The 20,178-nt window shown below is 39.4% G+C and overlaps 1 protein-coding gene and 1 pseudogene across 2 annotated transcripts in view; one reads left to right on the top strand and one right to left on the bottom strand.

Annotated features, from left to right (window-relative positions):
• The window catches only part of TSG101 (tumor susceptibility 101), a 40,609-nt gene that overhangs the window by 17,277 nt on the left and 3,154 nt on the right, over window positions 1–20,178 (bottom strand). The window contains exons 2-7 of one of the 2 annotated variants that reach the window (XM_036029126.1): window positions 14,087–14,171; window positions 12,163–12,232; window positions 9,631–9,793; window positions 6,991–7,117; window positions 3,191–3,257; window positions 11–102 (exon numbers count right to left, since the gene is read on the bottom strand). In XM_036029126.1, coding sequence (XP_035885019.1) covers window positions 11–102; window positions 3,191–3,257; window positions 6,991–7,117; window positions 9,631–9,793; window positions 12,163–12,232; window positions 14,087–14,171 — 604 coding nt within the window. The remainder of the gene's footprint in view (window positions 1–10; window positions 103–3,190; window positions 3,258–6,990; window positions 7,118–9,630; window positions 9,794–12,162; window positions 12,233–14,086; window positions 14,172–20,178) is intronic. The other variant, XM_036029127.1, reaches the window with a different exon arrangement.
• LOC118501021 lies at window positions 16,538–17,486 on the top strand (annotated as a pseudogene).

Raw genomic sequence — 20,178 nt, forward strand, 5'->3', positions numbered from 1 at the left:
GGCTACTTACCAACGGTGGTCACAGGAGGCTGGGAAGGGTACTGGGAACTTGTTGTGGCAGGGTATTGACCACCAGGTGGGTAAGGACAGCCCGGGTAACCACTAAAGACAAGACCGAAAACATTAAATACTAAGATGATCGATGCTACTGTCTTCGGATCCCCACTCAGGAAGTTAAGCTTCACATGTCATTCTTTGACCAGTTAATGACTATACAGTTTTAGAGCTACAGTCATCTATCTGCCTAGTCAAGCTAAGTTCTACAGAAATTCCCTTAATGACACTGGTTTTACTCTCACAGGGAATGGTTAAAATGCTCTTGCTTGACCGTGGTTCCCTGAGGGTCACCTTCACAGCAGCACAAAGCAACTAAGTATTTCTAAAGGGAGTTCCACAGAATCAGATCAGGAAGTAACAAGTATTTTGTAAGAGAACTCTTCCACTCTGGTTTCCTAGCATAGGGAAATGATACTATTTAGTTTTTGCTTGGGTTCACAGATGACCTTTGTGAATATCTGATCTGAAAAATACTCCTACTTAAATAAAGTTTTAACAATTTTCCACTCTCTTACGAGGTGGAAATTTTGTGTCATTCATGTATTCATATCAGAGTTGAAAGGAACTTTCCCTAGAAGTATTCTCCTCCCATCTCCTATTTAGCACTGTTCATAAACACCATGTACAACATCCCTGACAAATGGTCAGCATCACTACGCTTGTGCTTTGGAGCCATTTTACTGAGTAAAATGAGGTTCATTTAAACACAAGCACTGTGATACCATGACAGCCGACCTGGTGGCTAACGGGCAGTTAGCATATATGGCATGCAACACTGCACAAAGGGATGACTTGTGTCCTGGGCAAGGAGTGAGACCATGTAAGATTTAATCATGGTACAGGCAGCAGGCATTTGAAAACTTATGAATTGTTAATTTCTATGTTGCCATTTAATATTTTTGGATTGCAATTAACTGTGGGTAACTGAAACTTTGAAAAGTGAAACTGCAGATAAGGGGGGATTACTGTGATTAAAAAAAAATTATCATTAAAAAATTTTTTTTTAGATTTTATTTATTTCTTTAGAGAGAGAAGAAGGGAGGTAGAAAGAGAGGAAGAGAAACATCTGTGTGGTTGCCTCTCACATGGCCCCCACTGGGGACCTGGCCCACAACCCAGGCATATGCTCTGACTGGGAATCAAACCGGCAACCCTTTGGTTGGCAGCCTGTGCTCAATCCACTGAGCTACACCAGCCAGGGCTAAACATTTGTTAATTACAATTGACACGCATTATTATTAATTTCAGGTGTACACCCCAGTGATTAGAAATTACATAACTTACTGGTGATCATCCTGATATTTTTAAAGATTTTATTTAATTCTTTTTAGAGAGAGGGTAAGGGAAGGAGAAAAAGAGGGAGAGAAACATTGAGGTGTGGGAGAAACATCTATCTGTTGCATCTCACACGCCCCCAACCAGAGACCTGGCCTGCAACCCAGGTATGTGCCTTGACTGGGAATTGAACCAGTGACCTTTCGGTTTGTGGGAAGATTTATTAATTTTCCTTTAAGACAAAGGAAGAAGATAGAGATTCTGAAGCTATTCTGCCAAGACCTTTTATATACAGAAAGGTATCAATGGCGATATGAATACAGTTGCTCTTCCCAACTCATTAGCATGCTACAGTTTGAGATGAAAAGTTATGTTTCACAGGAAAAACCCCACCAAATCTTTGAACAATAGCTGCCTCAAAAAGGAACTTCTTACAAGCAAGCAACCTCACAAAACAGACTTTCATGGTTACATATGGTAAGTGAATAAGGGTTCCATCTCGGTCAGTATTTTCGGCCTTCACTTTTATTTACAAGTTTCTCTGCAATGGCTTTATTACTCAGAAGTCTATTTCCTTATTGTCCTTCTAACAACTATTCCCTACATGTCCAAAGTTCCTTCTTACTAGCAACTGTTAATAATAAAGGTTTGTAATTTCAGTTAGTAAATTCAAATAGGATTCCATTTCTAGAACTTAATAAGAAAGTTAAGAACCTCAAGAAATCTAAAACTCATAGCTTGCTGACATGTCAAAATCACAGGTATCTTCCTCTATTGTCCCTGACAGATGTTCATCTAGTCTCTGCTCATCTGTCCAATGTGACACAATACTCACTACCTTAAAACGCTAGTCTCTGAAATTAAGAAAGTCTCAGAAAAAGTAAGTTTGTTAAATTGAAGTTATAAGGTACTGCACATTATAGTATATTTGTAAATCCATATAAGGTGTTCAGGAAATGCGGCTGCATTTATCTGTGAGGGTTAGCCAATGATAAGAAGAGTTAGCAGGGTTAAAAATTTCTTGTTAATTATTAAAGTAGCTGAAAATCTCATATAGGCACCAGTATATGCCAGTCTTGCCCTTTCAGTCTCCCCAAAGTCCACCTTTTGAAATTACTCCTAGATTATCAATGGAACAAGTGCACATTTAAAACATGGGTTAAGAATTATTTCTCATCGCCCTGGCAGGGTGTGCTTGGGAGGCAACCACACACTGGTGTTTCTCTCCCTCTCTTCCTCCCTTCCTTCCCCTGTCTAAAGATAAATAAAATCTTTAAAAAAAGAATAATTTCTCATGATTTTCTACCATACATTATTCATAGACTGACTGCACTATTAAGTTAATTTACTAGTGTTGTGTCATTATCACATAAAGATTGGTAGGAGATATAGTCTATGAACTAAATGAATAAATATTATAGGGACAAGACTGACTCCATCATATGAACCACTAATTTGACCTCTACAATTTACAGAAAAGGTAATTTTTTAAAAAGGGCATTTAAATATTATTCTCCTGGTTGAATTCATTATAATTAGTATTCCATTAGCCTTTGAGCCACCAACACTGTTCCTTAAAGGTAAGCAGCAAGAATTTCAAGGCCCAAAAGCAATCAAGATCACTGTCATTAACCCATCCCTTTCCTCTCTGTACATGGGACAGGGCCGCATTTCTCCAGAATGGAAAAAACTCCCTTTGAGTTATGCACTTACATACCATAAATTCTAACAACAAACCTGGTCTTATCTTCCATTAAACTGAAACTAAATTTACTTTAATGCCCTAGTTAGCATCTGTTATTTTGACTCTAGATCAACAGAATTTCTAGCAATCATTCAAAAGATCCATTTTCATTACCTGGGATTGGAAGGGTATCCGGATGGGTATGCAGAGATCCCACTGGGCATGCCTGGCATGTAGGAAGCTGAAAATAAGTTGTAACAGTGTAAAATAATACGCATAGTCCTAGATACGTAGGCTATTACATGAGATATACATCACTGTCAAACCACAGCAAAACTTCATACAGTTAAAGAATATAAATGTCAGCACCAAACACTCCACCCATATTGGTTCTTCACTTCAAGCGCAATGCTCTGCAAATCACAGGATTCTCAGAGCATTAAACGTGAGTCATGACAACACATGTGACAATCCCAACAAGGACTAACTGGCAAATAGGTCAACCTGCTCAGCTCCGCAAGCTCTCAAGGAGTCTCCTACTTGGGACAGGAGCTGATTCAACTTGGAATTTGGAAGAAGGTGATTCTGCCCTCCTGTGGTCCAAAGTAGACTTCTTAGAAAGTGACCTCTTTATTATATCTAAGACATCTTCTGATATTTCTTTTCAGACTATGTTGACCAATTAGCACAGCTGGTTTTGTTGGCTTCACTGAGGACTTGAAAAGACTTCAAATTACTACGAGAAGTCCTAAACAAACTTCTTTCAGCTAGAGTGGTTACAACAAACTGAAACAAAAGCCTGTAAGTACTAGAGAAAGAGTGCTCCAATCCAGCAAGCTTAAAAAATGCGGTGTAATTTTTCCCAAAGAAAACATCAACGACAGCACCAGTCAGGGGTGCCAAGAGGCTAATTGACAGAGGAAGAAAAGAGGAGTTAATTTTGGCCTTAACTGGAAATGACTTCTTTGAAAATCAATTTATCCTCAATGAAATGTTTCTCATTGAATTTAACAATGAATTAGTCCTTAATCCAATCAACGTTTTAGTGCCTTCTATGTGACAGGCACTGGGAATTTGATGACAAAAAAGAAGACAGGAACTTTCTGGCCTCAAGTTGCTTCTAGTCTAGTCAGGGAGACAAGTAAGCGAACAGTGACAGCACAGAGTGGTAAGTGGGATGGCAGCAGGGCACGGAGCGCTGTGTGTGAGGTCCCATGGGAGGCCGCCAATCTAAACCTCGGGGGTGGGGTGAACAAACATGATCTAGTAGAGGAATGGTGTACAAAGGCTGGAAGGCAAGCGAGATGGAGCCTTCAAGAAATAAACCTTCAGAGCACAGAATGCAAGTAAGGTGGGAGATCTTCGAAGTCTTTACCAGAATGGCTGAGCATACATCTCCAAGTACCAGTGTACAAGCTTTCTTGTTAAGATGAATCTATTGATGTCAGGAGTACATTTTTTCTTAAGGGTAAGGAAGCTAAGATGATGTTCAATGCTATTTTAGAAGACAAAGAGCCCCCCAAAATGCCACACTTGCTAGGTAACACAAAATATCTTTTTTTCTGCCCTAGGGACAAAGCACAGCCTAACTTCATATCAAAAAATGAGGCTACTATTAAATGCCAGCAACATACATACAGTATTTTGTCACGTATAATGCACTCCCATGTGTAATGAGCACTCATGTTTTTGTGCACATTATACACACAATCATCACGCCTATTATTATACCCATGTATAATGCACATCCTTACATTTCCCCTCAAAAAAAAAAAAAAAACCTGGACAAAAAAGTGAGTTTTATACAAGCCAACACACGGTACCCAATTACTACCCCCATGCTAGATTCTCTCTCACACATCTAAAACTACCGCTTCATAGTTATAAGCAATTTTCTTTTTCTGAGGTTCTAAAAAGCTAACATTCTACCAAAGCCTTCAAATTTTAATTTTGGGAAACAACGTGTTATCTGGATCCAAGACTGGCAAGGAAACAGATAACGAAGTTAAGTAATTTTAGACCCAGAATCAAAAGCAATACAAATACACACAACACAGAAGGATTAAAGAAAAATGAATGTGAAGTGCTTAACTATATGTCAGTTACCATTCAATAAATGTTGATTACTACTGTTAGTTGTCAAAAAATGAGGTTTGAACATTACACTTTTTAAATGTGACTCATAGCTAGCTCAAAAGTCCTAAAACAGGTAAAACAGGAGGTCAGAATGTTCTGAGTAATGACCCTGACTGGTGTGGCTTGGTGGGTTGGGCATCGTTCCACAAACTAAGAGGTTGCTGGTTCGATTCCCTGTCAGGGCACATGCCTGGGTTGCAGGCCAGGTCCCTGGTTGGGGTTGTGCAAGGGGCAACTAATCAATGTTTCTCTCATGCATTGATGTTTCTCTCCCTCTCTCTCTCTCCCTCCCCCCCCTCTAAAAATAAATAAAAATCTTTACAAAAATATGTTTTGAGTAATAATAGTAATAATCGAAGTATATAATTTCTCAATTAAAAGATAATATTTAAGTATGTATCCAAATTTCTGAGCTATTCTTTGGTGTGTGTGGGGAATGGAATTCAGACTTTCATTGCTTTACAGTTATACCTAATAATAGTACTGTTTAAGTGTATAAAAAGTATTAAAACTGGAATGGATGGACAATAAGAAAGTCTTTTAGTGGTTTATTTACATTAGTTCTAGATGACTCAATGTGATTCACAGTGAGTACAAGACCCAGCCGCAGCGGAGACCTCCCCGGTGCGGCCTCTTTCCTGAACGCTGAGCTTCCACCAACGTCAGCATAAAGACGGAGGAAACTTAGGAAAAAACATTGCTCAGGAGACTGCCTACACTTCTGAAAAGGTTCCTACCGTAAGTGGTCACTGCTATGTTATTTGAGCAAATAAACATGAATGATAAGCTAGGAAATACTTGATATTTCAAACTTATATGAGCAAGATGATCTAATCTTGGGTACTGGAGTCACAGAATTTAAGATGAAAATTTTGGGTCCGAAAGAATACCTGGCATCTTTATTAAGAGTGGTACTGAATCCTAAAAACAAGCTTACTCTGGGAAGCAGGGAAGGAGAAGGAAATGGGTTCAGAAAATTCTTTCTGTTTAATTCCCATTCTCAGCTTATGAGTCAAGACATTCCTCAAGACAGAATGGATTAAAAAGGAAAAGGATAATTTTCAGAAGAAATATTAAAGCTCATATAATCTGACTTATAAATAAACCTGGTTAATTACAATCTTAAACAAAATTTGTAACAATAATCACAACTCAAAACAATGAAATCAATGCAGGTTTAGTTAAGTCAAAACAAGTAAGTACAACCAATTCTCAAATATCCGGGGTGATTGTGAAGTATCGGGAAGAATTATTTTCAAAAACCCAGAACAACCAAGACAATGTGCACCAGCTAGGGGAGAACTGGCACTGACCCCGTGGGCCCAACACCCCACCCCAGGTAAAGTCACGAATTGGCTGTACTGAGGAGACGAAGGCCGAGAGCTAGATGTCCAATTGTGTATACCCAGAATAGCTGAATGCGAACCATCTAGTTGACTTTGTTTGGATTCTTATCTATAACACTGATCCTGAAGTTGTAAAGGAAAGGAGAGGCCAGATTACCTTTCAAGTTATATCTACTTCCAAACCGATCAAATAAGGCTATTCCATGGCATGCATAATTTAAAAAAAAAATCTAGCTCTACTCCAGCATTCTTTCTCCCCGCTTCTGGAATCCGGCACACCCAGAGTTGCATTTCTACCCACTGACGAAAGCCCAAATGCCAGTCTTTGGTGGGAATCTGCACATGCAGATGTGGGGCCTCAGAACACCTCCAAAAAATCCACTAACTTGATAAGCTAAAAAGCAAAGTGAAGTCATTAAAAACACTTTGTTAATAAGGTTTGGTTTTCTTTTCTTCCTGTGAGTTTAAAAATCAAATCCCACTTCTACTTACTATTTGGTGGCCCTGTTGCCTGGTACGGTGGATAAGACGCTGACATCGTAGGTCGGGAGAAGACTGGAGGTTCATCTCCAAACACTACAATCATGACCTGAATAAGCCCCAGCAAGTCTGACTGTGGCTGAAAACAGAAGACAAATTTAAACAAGCTACAGATTTAATTTTCAGCAAAATGGAAAAGTTCGGCTATTTTTAAGAACCAGTTTTCAACTCAGCTTGATAATTTTCTTTACAGGACCGCAAACACAAAAATTTCACTTTATTAACTTAATAAAACTAAGTGATTATTTACTTATTTAGCTATTTATGTGGAACAAGTCTGCTGTTTCGTGTACAGTGCTCCCTGCTTACCCAATTGCAGTGCCACTCTGCAGTTTCAGTTACCTGTGGTCTGATGACAATAAATGGAAACCTCAAATGAACAATTCGTAAGTTTTAAATCGTGCATCATTCTGAGCAGTGTGAAGAAATGTCATGCCATTGAGCCCAACATGTTCACAAAATTAGCAAATACAGACAGAAACGAAAACTCCTGTTAGGATATAAATCAATTTGAAGGGAAACAGCATTTCTTATTCCACGAATATGGTTCTCTCTCCTTTGACTTAAATCTTCTGTGATGTCTTTGAATAAAATTTTCTCCACAATGGACTTTGTACATCTTTTGTAAGTCTTATTCCTAGGTTAATAGCACTAAAAAAAATACAAAGTATTCATTTACCAGTTCATTAATTCTTTATTGTGACTGAGTCTAATCTGCTACTAATCCCATCCCTTGAGTTCTTAATTTCTATTATTCTGTTTTCCAGTTCTAAGATTTCCAAGTCTGTGTCTGCACCTGGGGGTAGGTGCAGAACTAGGACACTCACTGGTCTTAGTTCTACTGCCTTTTCCCCTTCTTTTTTTTTTTTTTTTAAAGTTTTTATTTATTTTTAGAGAGAGAAGGGAGGGAGTTAGAGACAGAGAGACAGAGAGAGACAGAGAGACATCAATGTGTGGTTGCTGGGGGTTATGGCCTGCAACCCAGGAATGTACCCTGGCTGGGAATCAAACCTGCGACACTTCGGTTCGCAGCCTACGCTCAATCCACTGAGCTACGCCAGCCAGGGCCCTCCTTTTCCCCCTCTTTCTTGATGTATTTGTTAATTTTAAATTATATGCTGGTTACATTTTATGACAATTTATAGAGGGTTTATACATTATGTTCCTCCAGCAAGGGTTCACCTATCCTATGTCAGGCAGCTACTGTGAGAATCACCTCAACATAATCAGGGACTGAGCTTATTTAAGGTTGGGGGTTTTGTAGGCTCACCATACCTGACTTCTCACTCTTGGGATGTGTTCCTCCGGCGGCATCAACTAAGAGCCTAGGATGTTTACTACACCCTACACCCCCTCCGAGCTGGGGTTCCGAACTCCTAGAGCCTACTCATTTTGAGACTTGCGGAGAACGTGGCTGTTTTCAGAGGTTTTCTGCTCAGCTTTAAGCATCCAGTCTTTGAAGCTTAGGAATTCAGCATATCTTTTGTGGGGAAAACACAGATTATCTGGTTTATCTTTGTAACTTCCTTTTCTTCCAAATGTTGGCTCCTAAATTACTGGCTATACTGGCAGACAGAACAGCAACTGTTGTCTTTTCAGCTCTGTAAACTGCTAGAAACTCTGCAGGTTTCTTTGCTTCTTAGCTAAGGCCCTCTGCCCAGATCCTCAGCCTCTTACCCTGTAGTAAGAATCAGTAAGTACTCCCAGGGAAAACTGGCAGAATGCTGGCTTAGCTCTTGCAGTTCCCTTCACTAGAAGATCTTGAATGTTCAAGTCCTGATCGCCTCAATGGCTCTCCGAAGCCTTCCATGGCTGTTATTTGTACTTCGGCTTTTCTAGGTGTTCTGATAGGAACACTTGTCTGCCAGAGCTTTACCATGAGAGTCAGAAACAAAGGTTTCCTACCATTATTATTGCTTGATGGGAACACTTTGAGTAACGAGATGTGAACACTTTCACAAATACAAGCCATCAGTAAACTTTTTTTAAATGCACTGCCCACTACATGAATTCTATCTATACTTAAAGGTTCAACTTAAATAAAAGCGACTAAGCATATTCTGTACATTGCCAAGCTCTGGACTAACACAAGACATACAGTCATGTGCCACCTAACAATGGGGACACATTCTGAGAAATGGGTGGTTAGGCGATTCCAGCGTTGTGTGAGCATCACGGAGTGCACACACACAAACCCAGACGGCACAGCCTGCTGCTAGTACTCTACATGCTGTACTCTGAGAGCTCCAGCAGCGTGGTCAGTTTGTTTACACCAGCATGACCAAACATGTGAGTAACACACTGCGCTGTAATGTCAGGATGGCCACGACATCATCCTAACAGACAGGAATTTCCAGCTCCATTATACGCAGCTACCATCACATACGCAGTCTGCTGTTGGCCACGACGCTGTCAACTGTTACTGACCGCATTTGTCGTGGACGACCCTTCTCAGTTACCCAGCTCAGCGTAAGCGATCTTGTGTGAGCTCATCTCCTCCTCGGAATCCTCTTTGAGTGTTGACAAAACATAGATGACAGTGAACAAAATATATAAAATACAACGAATTCACAAAACACTGTTAATACTTACATGCTTCCACTCATGTAGATAAGGAAGATAGATCTTACCCGTTCGCGTCACATGCTTTCCTGTTTTAATGGTCATTGAACTAGTAGGCTTAAACAAAACAGATAGGGGGATTATACGGGTATGTGTCCAGCAGCCACAGTCAGTATTGGCAATATTATATATATTTACCTGAGAGAGAAGAAACTTCAGTTATTCTATTTTGATTCATTTTTCCACTAAGGCTTAGAAGGTAAGCAGAGACAACGTAAACAACACTTTTAAAAAATTGCAAACAAATATTTTAATATTTCAAAGTTCGTTTAAGATCAGTTTCTCAAATTTTCAGTTTGTAAAACACACCAGCAGGACTAAAGATTCACTGGTCACCACCCTGCTAGTGTGTGCTTGCTGCCTGTACGGGCACACTTCAGGAATTATCTTTCAACCAACCCACTCTTTGCTACTTGCCTCTTGTCATTTCAGTTAATAAGGTTCCCCAGGAAGGATTATACAAGGAAGACCATGGATTATGGTATCCTATCAGAAAGTGATACAGTTCCCTCCCAAAGCCAATCCAACTGTCAAACAGATGCTGGCTGGTGGCTACAACTTGACCAATATATATGGCATTTTCAGTGATAGTATTCAATCTATGATGTGATCTTTATGCTTTGTGAAACAGAACCTCTCCTCAGGTAAGAAATTGACTATATGTAGTCAAACTGAACAGGTGTCTCAAAGGATCCAACAGAGTAATACAGTGAACATAGTCGTAGCCTTTTCTTACTAAGCTCAAAGACATGTCCCAAGAAACCATATGAATCACCTAACATAAATTCGATACATTTCTCTTAGAACTGGTTTCACTTCATATAAATATATACATATAAATTTTATCTAAAGAAAGTACACAGTTGTGAAACTCTGGATTTATTTTTACTCAAAACTACTTCTACAATGAAAACAAGGACTCCAATAGAATTATCCTAATAAGAAAACATGAGTTATTTCCACCAACCCAGAATTCTTGCTTTGTGAAAATGAAGACTTCTCCCAAATTATTTGGGGTTTAAGAGCTATGCCATATGAAATATGGTGAGGGAAGAATTTAAATAAAAATTTTATATATATGAAATAAATATCCTTAATTATGTTTATCATAGTTTCCTGCCTCCTCTTCCCCCATCACCTATTTCCCTAACAGTTTAATTCCTAAAGGCCAAAGTCAGTAGTCCTGAATTTTGTTCAGTCATCCCTAATCTTATCATACATGCTTTATTCAGTGTTGATGTTCAAGTGCTGTTTCCCCCTGTCTGAAATGTCCATTCTATTATGAATGGTTGACTCATTCTTTAATACCAAGTTCAAATGTCATTTCCTCCATTATTATCCAACATGCTCTTATTCTTCTTGGTAATCTCACAAGCACCTTTATATTTATCATTCTATAGCAGTTATAGAATATTATAAATATCTATTTTTTAAGATTTTATTTATTGTTTTTAGAGAGGGGAAGGGAGGGAGAAAGAAAGGGAGAGAAACATCAATGTGTGGTTGCCCCTCACGCACCCCCACTGGGGACCTGGCCTGCAACCCAGGCATGTGCCCTGATTGGGAATCGAACCAGAGATCCTTTGATTCGCAGGCTGGCACTCAATCCACTGAGTCACATCAAGCTAGAGCTATGTATATCTATTCATTCCTCCCATTTCCCCTATTTGTGTAAGTCTTCCAGAGAAGGTACAATCCTTTATCTTTGTATATATAGCCTATCCCCTATGTCTCATGCATAGCGGGTACTACTATATAAAATTAATGACTAAGTTATAGAGGAACAAAGTCTTAGTAAGTCCCAAGAAATAATTCACAAACAGAGCTGTCCAAAAACAGAACAGTTGTTTATGAAATGGAAGTTCCCTTACCACTGTAAGTATTCCAGCAGAGGGTGGGCTAACTGGGCTAAGAGAGATTGTAATTATCCAGTATGAAATTATCACTGACATTACAACCTTAAATAACAGCTACTTTTGACATGTGTTTATTATATACCAGACTCTATACTAAGTCCTTTCTTTCCAAACAATGAACTCTTATTTTGAGTTACATACTATTATCCAAATGTTACAGATGCCCATGATCACAAACCTGATAGACCAGACAGGGAGAACTGAAATTATTCTCTACCCTGACTTAAAGCCTCTGTCTTAGCCACTACACTGTGCAGCTTCTCACTGTCAGAAAAGTCTGAATGGGGGTAAGAAGCAGAATTAGGAGGCATGTAAGATTCCTTTCTAGCTTTAAAATTCTCTGATTCTATGAAACTTCAAACTCTTCCAGCACAAGGAGGCACTTACTGATATATGCTGGTAGGTAGGGAGAAATGCTGAAAATATTAGGTGCTGCTGCCAAATAAAGTTCAATTCCAACAGAAGTAAAAATCTCTATATCATCATGAAAATCTTAAGAAATAGGCTTAAGTTACTTATAACTCTTGGCAACATATTATGTGTATCAAAATGCATCAATACTGGAAACATATATTACACACGACACTTACCTCTGTAAGGCACAGGAATTGTTCCAGTGAGGTTCATCAGTTCCCTGGAACTGCCATCATTAAAAACTGAAAGGAAAGAACAACGATTTAAACGTAAGCATTTTTATAGATATTCCCATTAGGTTATTCTTTCAGAAATGTTGGTTACACAACTCATCGGTATCCTTGAAACCATTTAACCTTATCCATTTTGTCCAAAAACAGAGTATCCTTTGTTGAGTCACTCAGTGGGATCAGTTTTTGAATGAGTAAAATGCTCTGAATTACTTGGGGAAAATGGGTGTGAGTGCTACAATCTCAGTAAATAAGAGCTGTTTTCCTAACTAACATGATTGTAAAATTACTTGAAAATAACTATCAACTGATACCATACTTCACATTCATCTAATACAATAAAACTGTAGATTTCCCATGTGTTTAGCCCCACTCACTGTCATTCTCAATCCTAATACAGCATAAACCACAGTTTTAAAAAGAAAAAAAGCAAAGTTTTCACAATCATACACACACACACACACACACACCTCTCAATACAAGTATTTCTCATACCATATCACACAAGTTTTCTAGATACAACCCACTGATTAATCAGGGCACACATCATTTGTATCAACGTGGGGAAAAGGCTGCAGTGTGAAGCGCAAGAACATGGTACTGCTGAGCTCAGTTCTTTTCCTTACTATCGATGATTACAAACCATGCTATAATTTATCCCGATTTTGTGCTTTTAAAAACCCCACAGTATTTAAATGTACGACTTTATTTACTTTAAAAGCATGTTGATAACCATGGTTTAGATGGATTTGGCCATATAAAGCTATGTAAGATTTTTTTTCAATGATGTTGGGATCTTTTTGATCAACAAACTTATTTTTTTTTTAGCATGCAGTAAAAACTATCACAATAAAATTCTAGCTCCACTTTCTCCCCCACTGAAGCCATTTTTAAATAAACTAACTCTGGTAATATGATGTGTTTTCTGTGGATCTAGATACCACAGTATGTGGTATGTGTATGGGAGGAAGAGCTGGAAGAGAACTCCTGGTTCTGTCTTTGTTGTTCAGGAAACCCAGGACTGACTGTCCCTCTGTTGTTGCCCACCTCTCCCGATGCTTTCACAGCCCTGGGGATACGTGGAATTTAGAGTGAGGGTTCTCAGCTACAATTTCTGCTCCTTATCCTCTGTGCCAAGGGCCTCACCATGGACAGGAGCCCATCACCCTGGCACATCCAGTGTGGGGACAAAAAGACTATTTAAAACAAGAACTTTAGGTACTGACATTACTTAAAACCGAGGTTTATTTCACCTCAATAATGAAACTGTCACCTACACTATAGAATTAAGGATCATATTTTAAAATGTTTCCCTCATCTACAAAGTAACAGCATATCATTTTGCTAAATATCTTTCTAAGACTATAAAGAGATGCAGGGGAGTAAGACACTACAATATAAGGGTATTCTCTCCCCTCTTTTTGAAGTGTAACATATTAGCACATTAAAGGCTCTGAGAAACATTGTAACATGGCTGCAGAGAAATCCACTGAATTTTGTTCAATTCACAAACTGCTCAAATTTAACAACAGAGCCCCCCACCGCTTCCCCGCCCCATCAATTCTTCACAGCTACAAATAATACTTTGGGAGATGATGAATTAAACTATCTTTAACATCCCCTTTAGGCCTAAATTTGCATAGCTCTATGTTACAGTACTTTCTAAAAACTTGTAACAACTACACACAAGATGTTATAATTAGATGCTGTCATTTTCTATCCCTCCAATACTTACATTAGGTGAAGATGGTTTAGTCCTACAATGGAAAAACCAACCATCTTAAAAGGGTAATGGGAAACCTACAATCATTAACAAGAGGAGTAAACTCAAAGTATAGTAATTGATATTTCATTATGTAAACTCACCATATGAATCCAATACAGGTTTGAGATCTTTGTATAACGCAATGACATTGATAGTTTCACGTACAGTTAGGTCTCTGTATTTGTACTGGAAAGGAAAATCATATGAAGAATTTAGTGTAAAACCAACGCACCTATTTTACTGCTAATAAGATTTTTTTAAAATCTTATTTTCATAATAGCACTCTTAAAAGTATAACGGTTCTGACTAATCACTAACATTAAAGCCTGAAACAATCTCAGTAACTTTCCCTCCTGCCACCTATTTAAATCCTTTGCTTAACTCCATTTGAGCTCTTCTTCCAACTTAAAAGGTCCTCCACCAAATCAAATCATCAGTCTCAAAAACCTATCATACATCTCTCTCCCTTTTCTTAATGAATCCTTTTCTAGAATTCCTTTTAGCCCTTTCCCCTTTCCTTCAAACTCCAGCACTTATTGTCAATACCAACTACTTTGCAATTTATCACTTGCTGTAGTGTATTTTCACATTTCTGTCTTGTACCACTCAACTCCAGAAAACTAGGAACCTGGGGGGTAGGGAAGGGCGGGAAGAAAGAAAGGAAAACTAGGAACCTGGCTTACATGCTCTTGGCAGGTTAGGAGATCAGAAGATGAGGACCCCCATCTGATCAAAACACTGTATACTGACGCTCACCAGCTGAGAAACTCCACCCAGGCACACAAAGCTTTCAATCAGCTTTCAGTGTTTCTCTCCTAAAAAGGAGCAGTTAGCTATTCAGAAAGACTCCAGAAGCATGTCAGAGACCAAAACAAACAGAAAAGAAACTAAGTAGTAACAGAAATAATTCAAGAAGCAGAAGAAAATTTCAAAAAGGATTAGGATCAATAACTTCAAAGAAAGAAGAAATGACACTGTATCCATGAAGCAAGTGAAACCGAGGGTTCTTCTGTCTTGGCTTAAATTCAGTTTTAAATCCTAGCCCTAAAAATCATACCACCCTCTCTATATGTATACCCGCTCAGAGACCTAGCTTTCCCCCCATAATCAGCAAGCTCCAAGGCAGCACAAGATAGTAGCCAGGGCCTGACTAATGATCACAAGGTCCTAGGTTATGTTTCAGGACCTGGGCTCAAAGATGGAAATGACCCCCTGGCTACTTTCCCATGAGATGCGACCAAGCAACTCTGGACTGGAAAAGAATTCAGAACTGTCCTCAACCTGAAGAAAAGATTTATCCTTACCTCACCTCTGACCAATCAGCTCCCAGCATGAACCCAAACCCCTAACCCAAAGTGTCTTTTGGTTGTGCTCTATATAATTTGTAACCAAACACCACTGGGAAGTTTGGACTTTTGAGCATTTGCTACCATTCTCCTGGGTGGCACCATTCATCAAAATAGCCAATATTTCTGCATGGCAATTCTCAGTGTTTAGTGTCTAGTTCCGCTAGTGCCCGGTAGATGAATTCTTTCTGTTCTGAGCGCAAGGAGACCCAGAGAAGAAAGGACTTGGACATAGAAAACGTAAGAGTAGAAACAAAATATTCAATAGAAGGATTTGGATGTAAATTCAAAGAAATCTCAGAGATTACCACAAAGATTGATAAAAAGAAAGAAATGTAAGGAAAAAATAGGGACCAAATCCAGGTCTATTTTAGCATTTCTTTACTTTAGCATTTTTTGCCCTCATCTATCTGAAGCACACCAGTTTCCCTATACTATGGGATCAGTACTATTAGCACACAAACATATTTTTATTGCTCCCATCTTATTCACACAAACCTGTCCCTAACCTTCCTCCCCCCCTCCCTGCAGCTACAGCCGCACTTCTCTCAGGCCCCCTTTATAGCAAGAATTCCTGAGGAGCTGCCTACCTTTGCTGACTTGGACTGCTGTTTCTAGTCTCTTTATTTATTTTTTAAGATTTTATTCATTTGTATTTATTATTTTGGGGGGGGGTAGGGAGAAAGAGGAGGAGACAAACATAAACGTGAGAGAGATAGATCAATTGGTTGCCTTTCACACAGGCCCTGACCAAGGACTGAACGTGCAACCCAGGCATGTTCCTTGACCAGGAACTGAACCAGCAACCTTTTACTTTGTGGAATGATGCCCAGTCAACCGAGCCACATGGGTCAGTGCTCTATTCTCTTTTTTTAAACCTTTTTTATTACAGAACATTTTAAAACACCCACAGGTAGACAAAATAGTATGAGCCCCCTGTTATCCTAACCCCAGCTTTAACAATAATCATTAGCCAATCTTATTTAATCTATAATCTCAATCACCTTTTCCTCCTCCTATATTATTTAGAAATAAATCATAGCATCATATCCTACTGCCCATAAATATTTTAGTATATTTCTTAAAAGAACATTAAAAACCCACACACTGAAGCAGCCATCTTGCTCTTGCTGTTGGGCTGGTGGGGGTGCAGGACCCTCCCTGCTTCGGGTTCACCAACAGCACAAATCAAGAAAAGTTAGCCAGATGTCAGGTAGGGACAGGGACAAGGGTATAGCTCGCAGAAGAAGGTGGTACACCTTCTGTACCACCTTCTGTATAGCTATTCTGTAATAGCTATAGCTGATGACAAAAAACTTCAGAGTTCTCAAAAACAAACAAACAAACAAACAAAACAACAAAAAACCTGGCTGTGCATAATACAGCTTGGTACTGAAGAGATAAACATAATTAAAGATCGTGGGACGGTTACTCACTTCAACAATCCCAAAGTCCAAGCTTCCCTTTCCACTAACACCTTTGTAATTGCCAGTCACCCAGAAGCCAAACCAATCCTGGAAACGCTTCCTGGAGTAGTAAGTCAGCTTGGTGCTGACAGCTTAGCACGTCTTAGGAAGTTAACTGTCCACCCTCAGCGAGTGTTGGACAGCAAACCGCCAAAACCAGGAGGCAACCGATGATGAGGGGGATGTTCCAGATCTTGTAGGAAATTTTGACAAGGAATCAAAGAATGAAGCTAACTAAAATCTTTTCTGGTTCTTGGAAGCTGGTATGGACTAGAACAAATCAGCTATGTGGTTCCAAAGTTTTACAGACGTGAAGAACATCAGCTGTTACTAGTTCAGTCATTTACTCTGCGCATTAATAATGCCATTTGGTCAGCATTTTTGGTCATCTGATTTTGCATTTTGCATGTCCTACCAGGGTCTACCCTTTTGGTCAAAATATGAAGTCCTGGTGCAGTCTGAGGGGTGTTTTGATTTTTGATTGTTCCGTTTTTTTTGTCTTGGGGTATTTGTGTGTGTTGTGTGTGTTTATGTATGCAGGTGGGTATGTGTGTATACAGGAAAAAGCAAATCGGAAACTATTCTATTTATCCTCTTCCTTCTCCAGCAGAAATAAACAAATCATTACATTAAAAAAACCCCCACAATACTATTATCTCACTCAAATAATCACTATTTCCTTAATGTTATCAAATTTGCAGACTCATGGTTTTTTTCCCTTTTTAAAAATTAAATTCATTGGGGTGACATGGTTAATAAGATCATAAAGGTGTCAAGTGTACATTTCTAGGATTCATGATCTGTATATTGCACTGTGTGCCCACTACGCACAGCCATATCATCTTCCGTCCCCATATACTTGACCCCCCTTTACCCTTTACTACCCACTACCCCCCTCTCCTGCTTCCCTCTGATAATCACCATGTTGTTGTCTGTGTTTATGAGATTTATAAAAAATTTTTAAATGTTTACTGATTTGAGAGAGAGGGAGGAAGAGAGGGAGGGGGAGGGGGGGAAGGGAAGGGGAGGGGAGAGGGGAAAGGAAGGGGGAGGAAGGAAGGGGAGGGGGGGGAGAGAGAGAGAGAGAGATAGGAGAGAGGAAACACTGAATGGTTGCCTCCCATACACACCCCAACCAGGGACTAATCCCACAACCTAGGTCTGTGCCCTGAGTGAGGATCCAAGCCCTAATACCTTGTGGTGTGCAGGAGGATACCAACCAACTGAGCCACACCAGCAAGGGCTGTCTATGAGTTTTTGTTTGTGTTTCTTGGTTATTCATTTATTCCTTTCAGCTTTATATCCCACAGATGAGTGAAATCATATGGTTCTTAACTTTTCTGTCTTGACTTTTTTCACTTAGCATGATATCCTCAAGATTCATCTATGTCACATTTTTCTTAGTTTGAATTAAGTCCAAATAAAACCCACACATTGTATTTTGTCAAAATGTCTTTTAGGCTCTTTAATCTAAAATTTTCTCTCCATTCCTCTTTTTTGATAACAGCTTTACTGAGATATAATTCACACATGTAAAGGGAATTATATAAAGTTCAATGGTTTTAGTGCAGAGCTGTGGCAGCTACCAGCACAATCAAGTTTACAACAATTTCATCAACCCAAAAGAGACCTGTGCCCTTTAGCAATTACCCTCATTCCACCTGCCCCACACCCCCACTCACCTAGACACCTGCCAGTCAACCCTCTGTTTCTATCAATTTGCTGATTCTGGACATGCCATACAAGTGGAATGATCCACTATGAGGCCATTTATGACTAGCTCTTTGCATTTTGCACATGTTTAAGGTACATCCCTGTGCCAGCATGTATCAGCACTTCATTCCTTTTATGGCTAACATGCCATTATTATTAAGTATACCACATTTTACTTCTCTGCTCATCAGATGACAGGCCCATTTCTATTTGTAGCACTTGGAATCTGTTAATGAAATTGGTTCCTTTGTCCTGTAAGGCTCCCACAGCTAGCACTTTGGCTAACTGCAATCGCCTTGGTGTAGTTTGATATATATGCTCCTGTGCCCTCTGTATTTCCTTGAATTAGTAGTTTGATCTAGAAATTACCATCTTTTTTCATGACTTCCCCCCTAAATTTTAGCTCCCACATCCTGCTGCGCCTTTTCCATCTCTTTGCTTGTTCTTTCCCTTCTCCCAATCTCTTAGTATTATTAGCCTCAGGCTCAGTCCTTGCTCCCCTTTAGCTACATTCGCTCCTTTGGTGAACACCCTCACAGCTCTGAATGCCATTTATATGCTGACAAGTCCCAAATTTTAAAATTCCAGTCTGAACCTCTTCCTGAAATCCAGACATGTATGTACAATTGCCAATTTGAGAGCCACACTGGGGTATGGAATAAATAGTAAAATTTAATATAATCAGAACTGAATTCCTTATCTTTCCCCAAATCTACCCCTTCCAAAGTCTTCCATATCAACATCCTTCCAGCTGCTCAAAACCAAAAACCTGGAAGTTATCCCTGATGCCTCTCTACTTTACATTTACAGTTGAAAATCCTGTTAGCTCTACCTTCAACAATATGCAGAATCTGATCACTTCTAACTACCTCCATAGGCCCCCATTATTGCAACAGCCTCGTATAGGTATCTCTGCCTCCCCTGTTAATCTCCTACAGTCTAGTCTTCCCATCACACTCCAAGTAAATGCCCAAGTCCTGACAAGGCCTGCAAGACCCTCCCAAGTCTCCCACGCCTTATGACCCACACTTTCTCCCTCGCCAACTCCAGGCCAGCCACCTTCACTTCCTTTGTTGTTCCTGTCATGCACAACAAGCTTCTGTCTCAGGCCATTTGCACTTGTTTTTCCTTCTTTCTGGAATGTTCTTATTTCAGAATGTTCCAGTTTCCACCCTCCCCTCTTTCAGGTCTCTGCTCAAACAGGCCTTCTCATAGGCCTAAGGTATCTACTCATAAAGGCCTTCCTTTACCCTTCTGTAAAACTGTGACCCAACTCATCTTCACCCCCTAGTGCTCTTCTATTATTTCCCTCCCCTGCTTTACTTTTCTCCAAAGCACGTATCGCCTTCCAACATACTACTTCATGTATTTATTGAGTTCCTTATTGTCTCTTATGAGAATTCAAATTCCAAAAGTGTACTTGTTTTGCCTGTGCCCTTCTGTATCCCTAAAACCTCAAGCAGTGTGAGGCACACAGCAATCTTTAATGTCAAGCTCTCTTTTACCTACGCAGTACTGACTCCACCTTTAGCAATGCTGCAGATACACTACGTCGAAGAGATAACTGCCTCTATGAAAAACTGAAAGTAGAAAGTTATTTTTTAAAGATGGACTTATGATAGAGAAGGATTTTAACCAAAAGTTATATTTAAGTTGGCAAACTAAGAC

The sequence above is a fragment of the Phyllostomus discolor genome, chromosome 6 (genome assembly GCF_004126475.2).
Source record: "Phyllostomus discolor isolate MPI-MPIP mPhyDis1 chromosome 6, mPhyDis1.pri.v3, whole genome shotgun sequence".
Taxonomy (NCBI): domain Eukaryota; kingdom Metazoa; phylum Chordata; class Mammalia; order Chiroptera; family Phyllostomidae; genus Phyllostomus; species Phyllostomus discolor.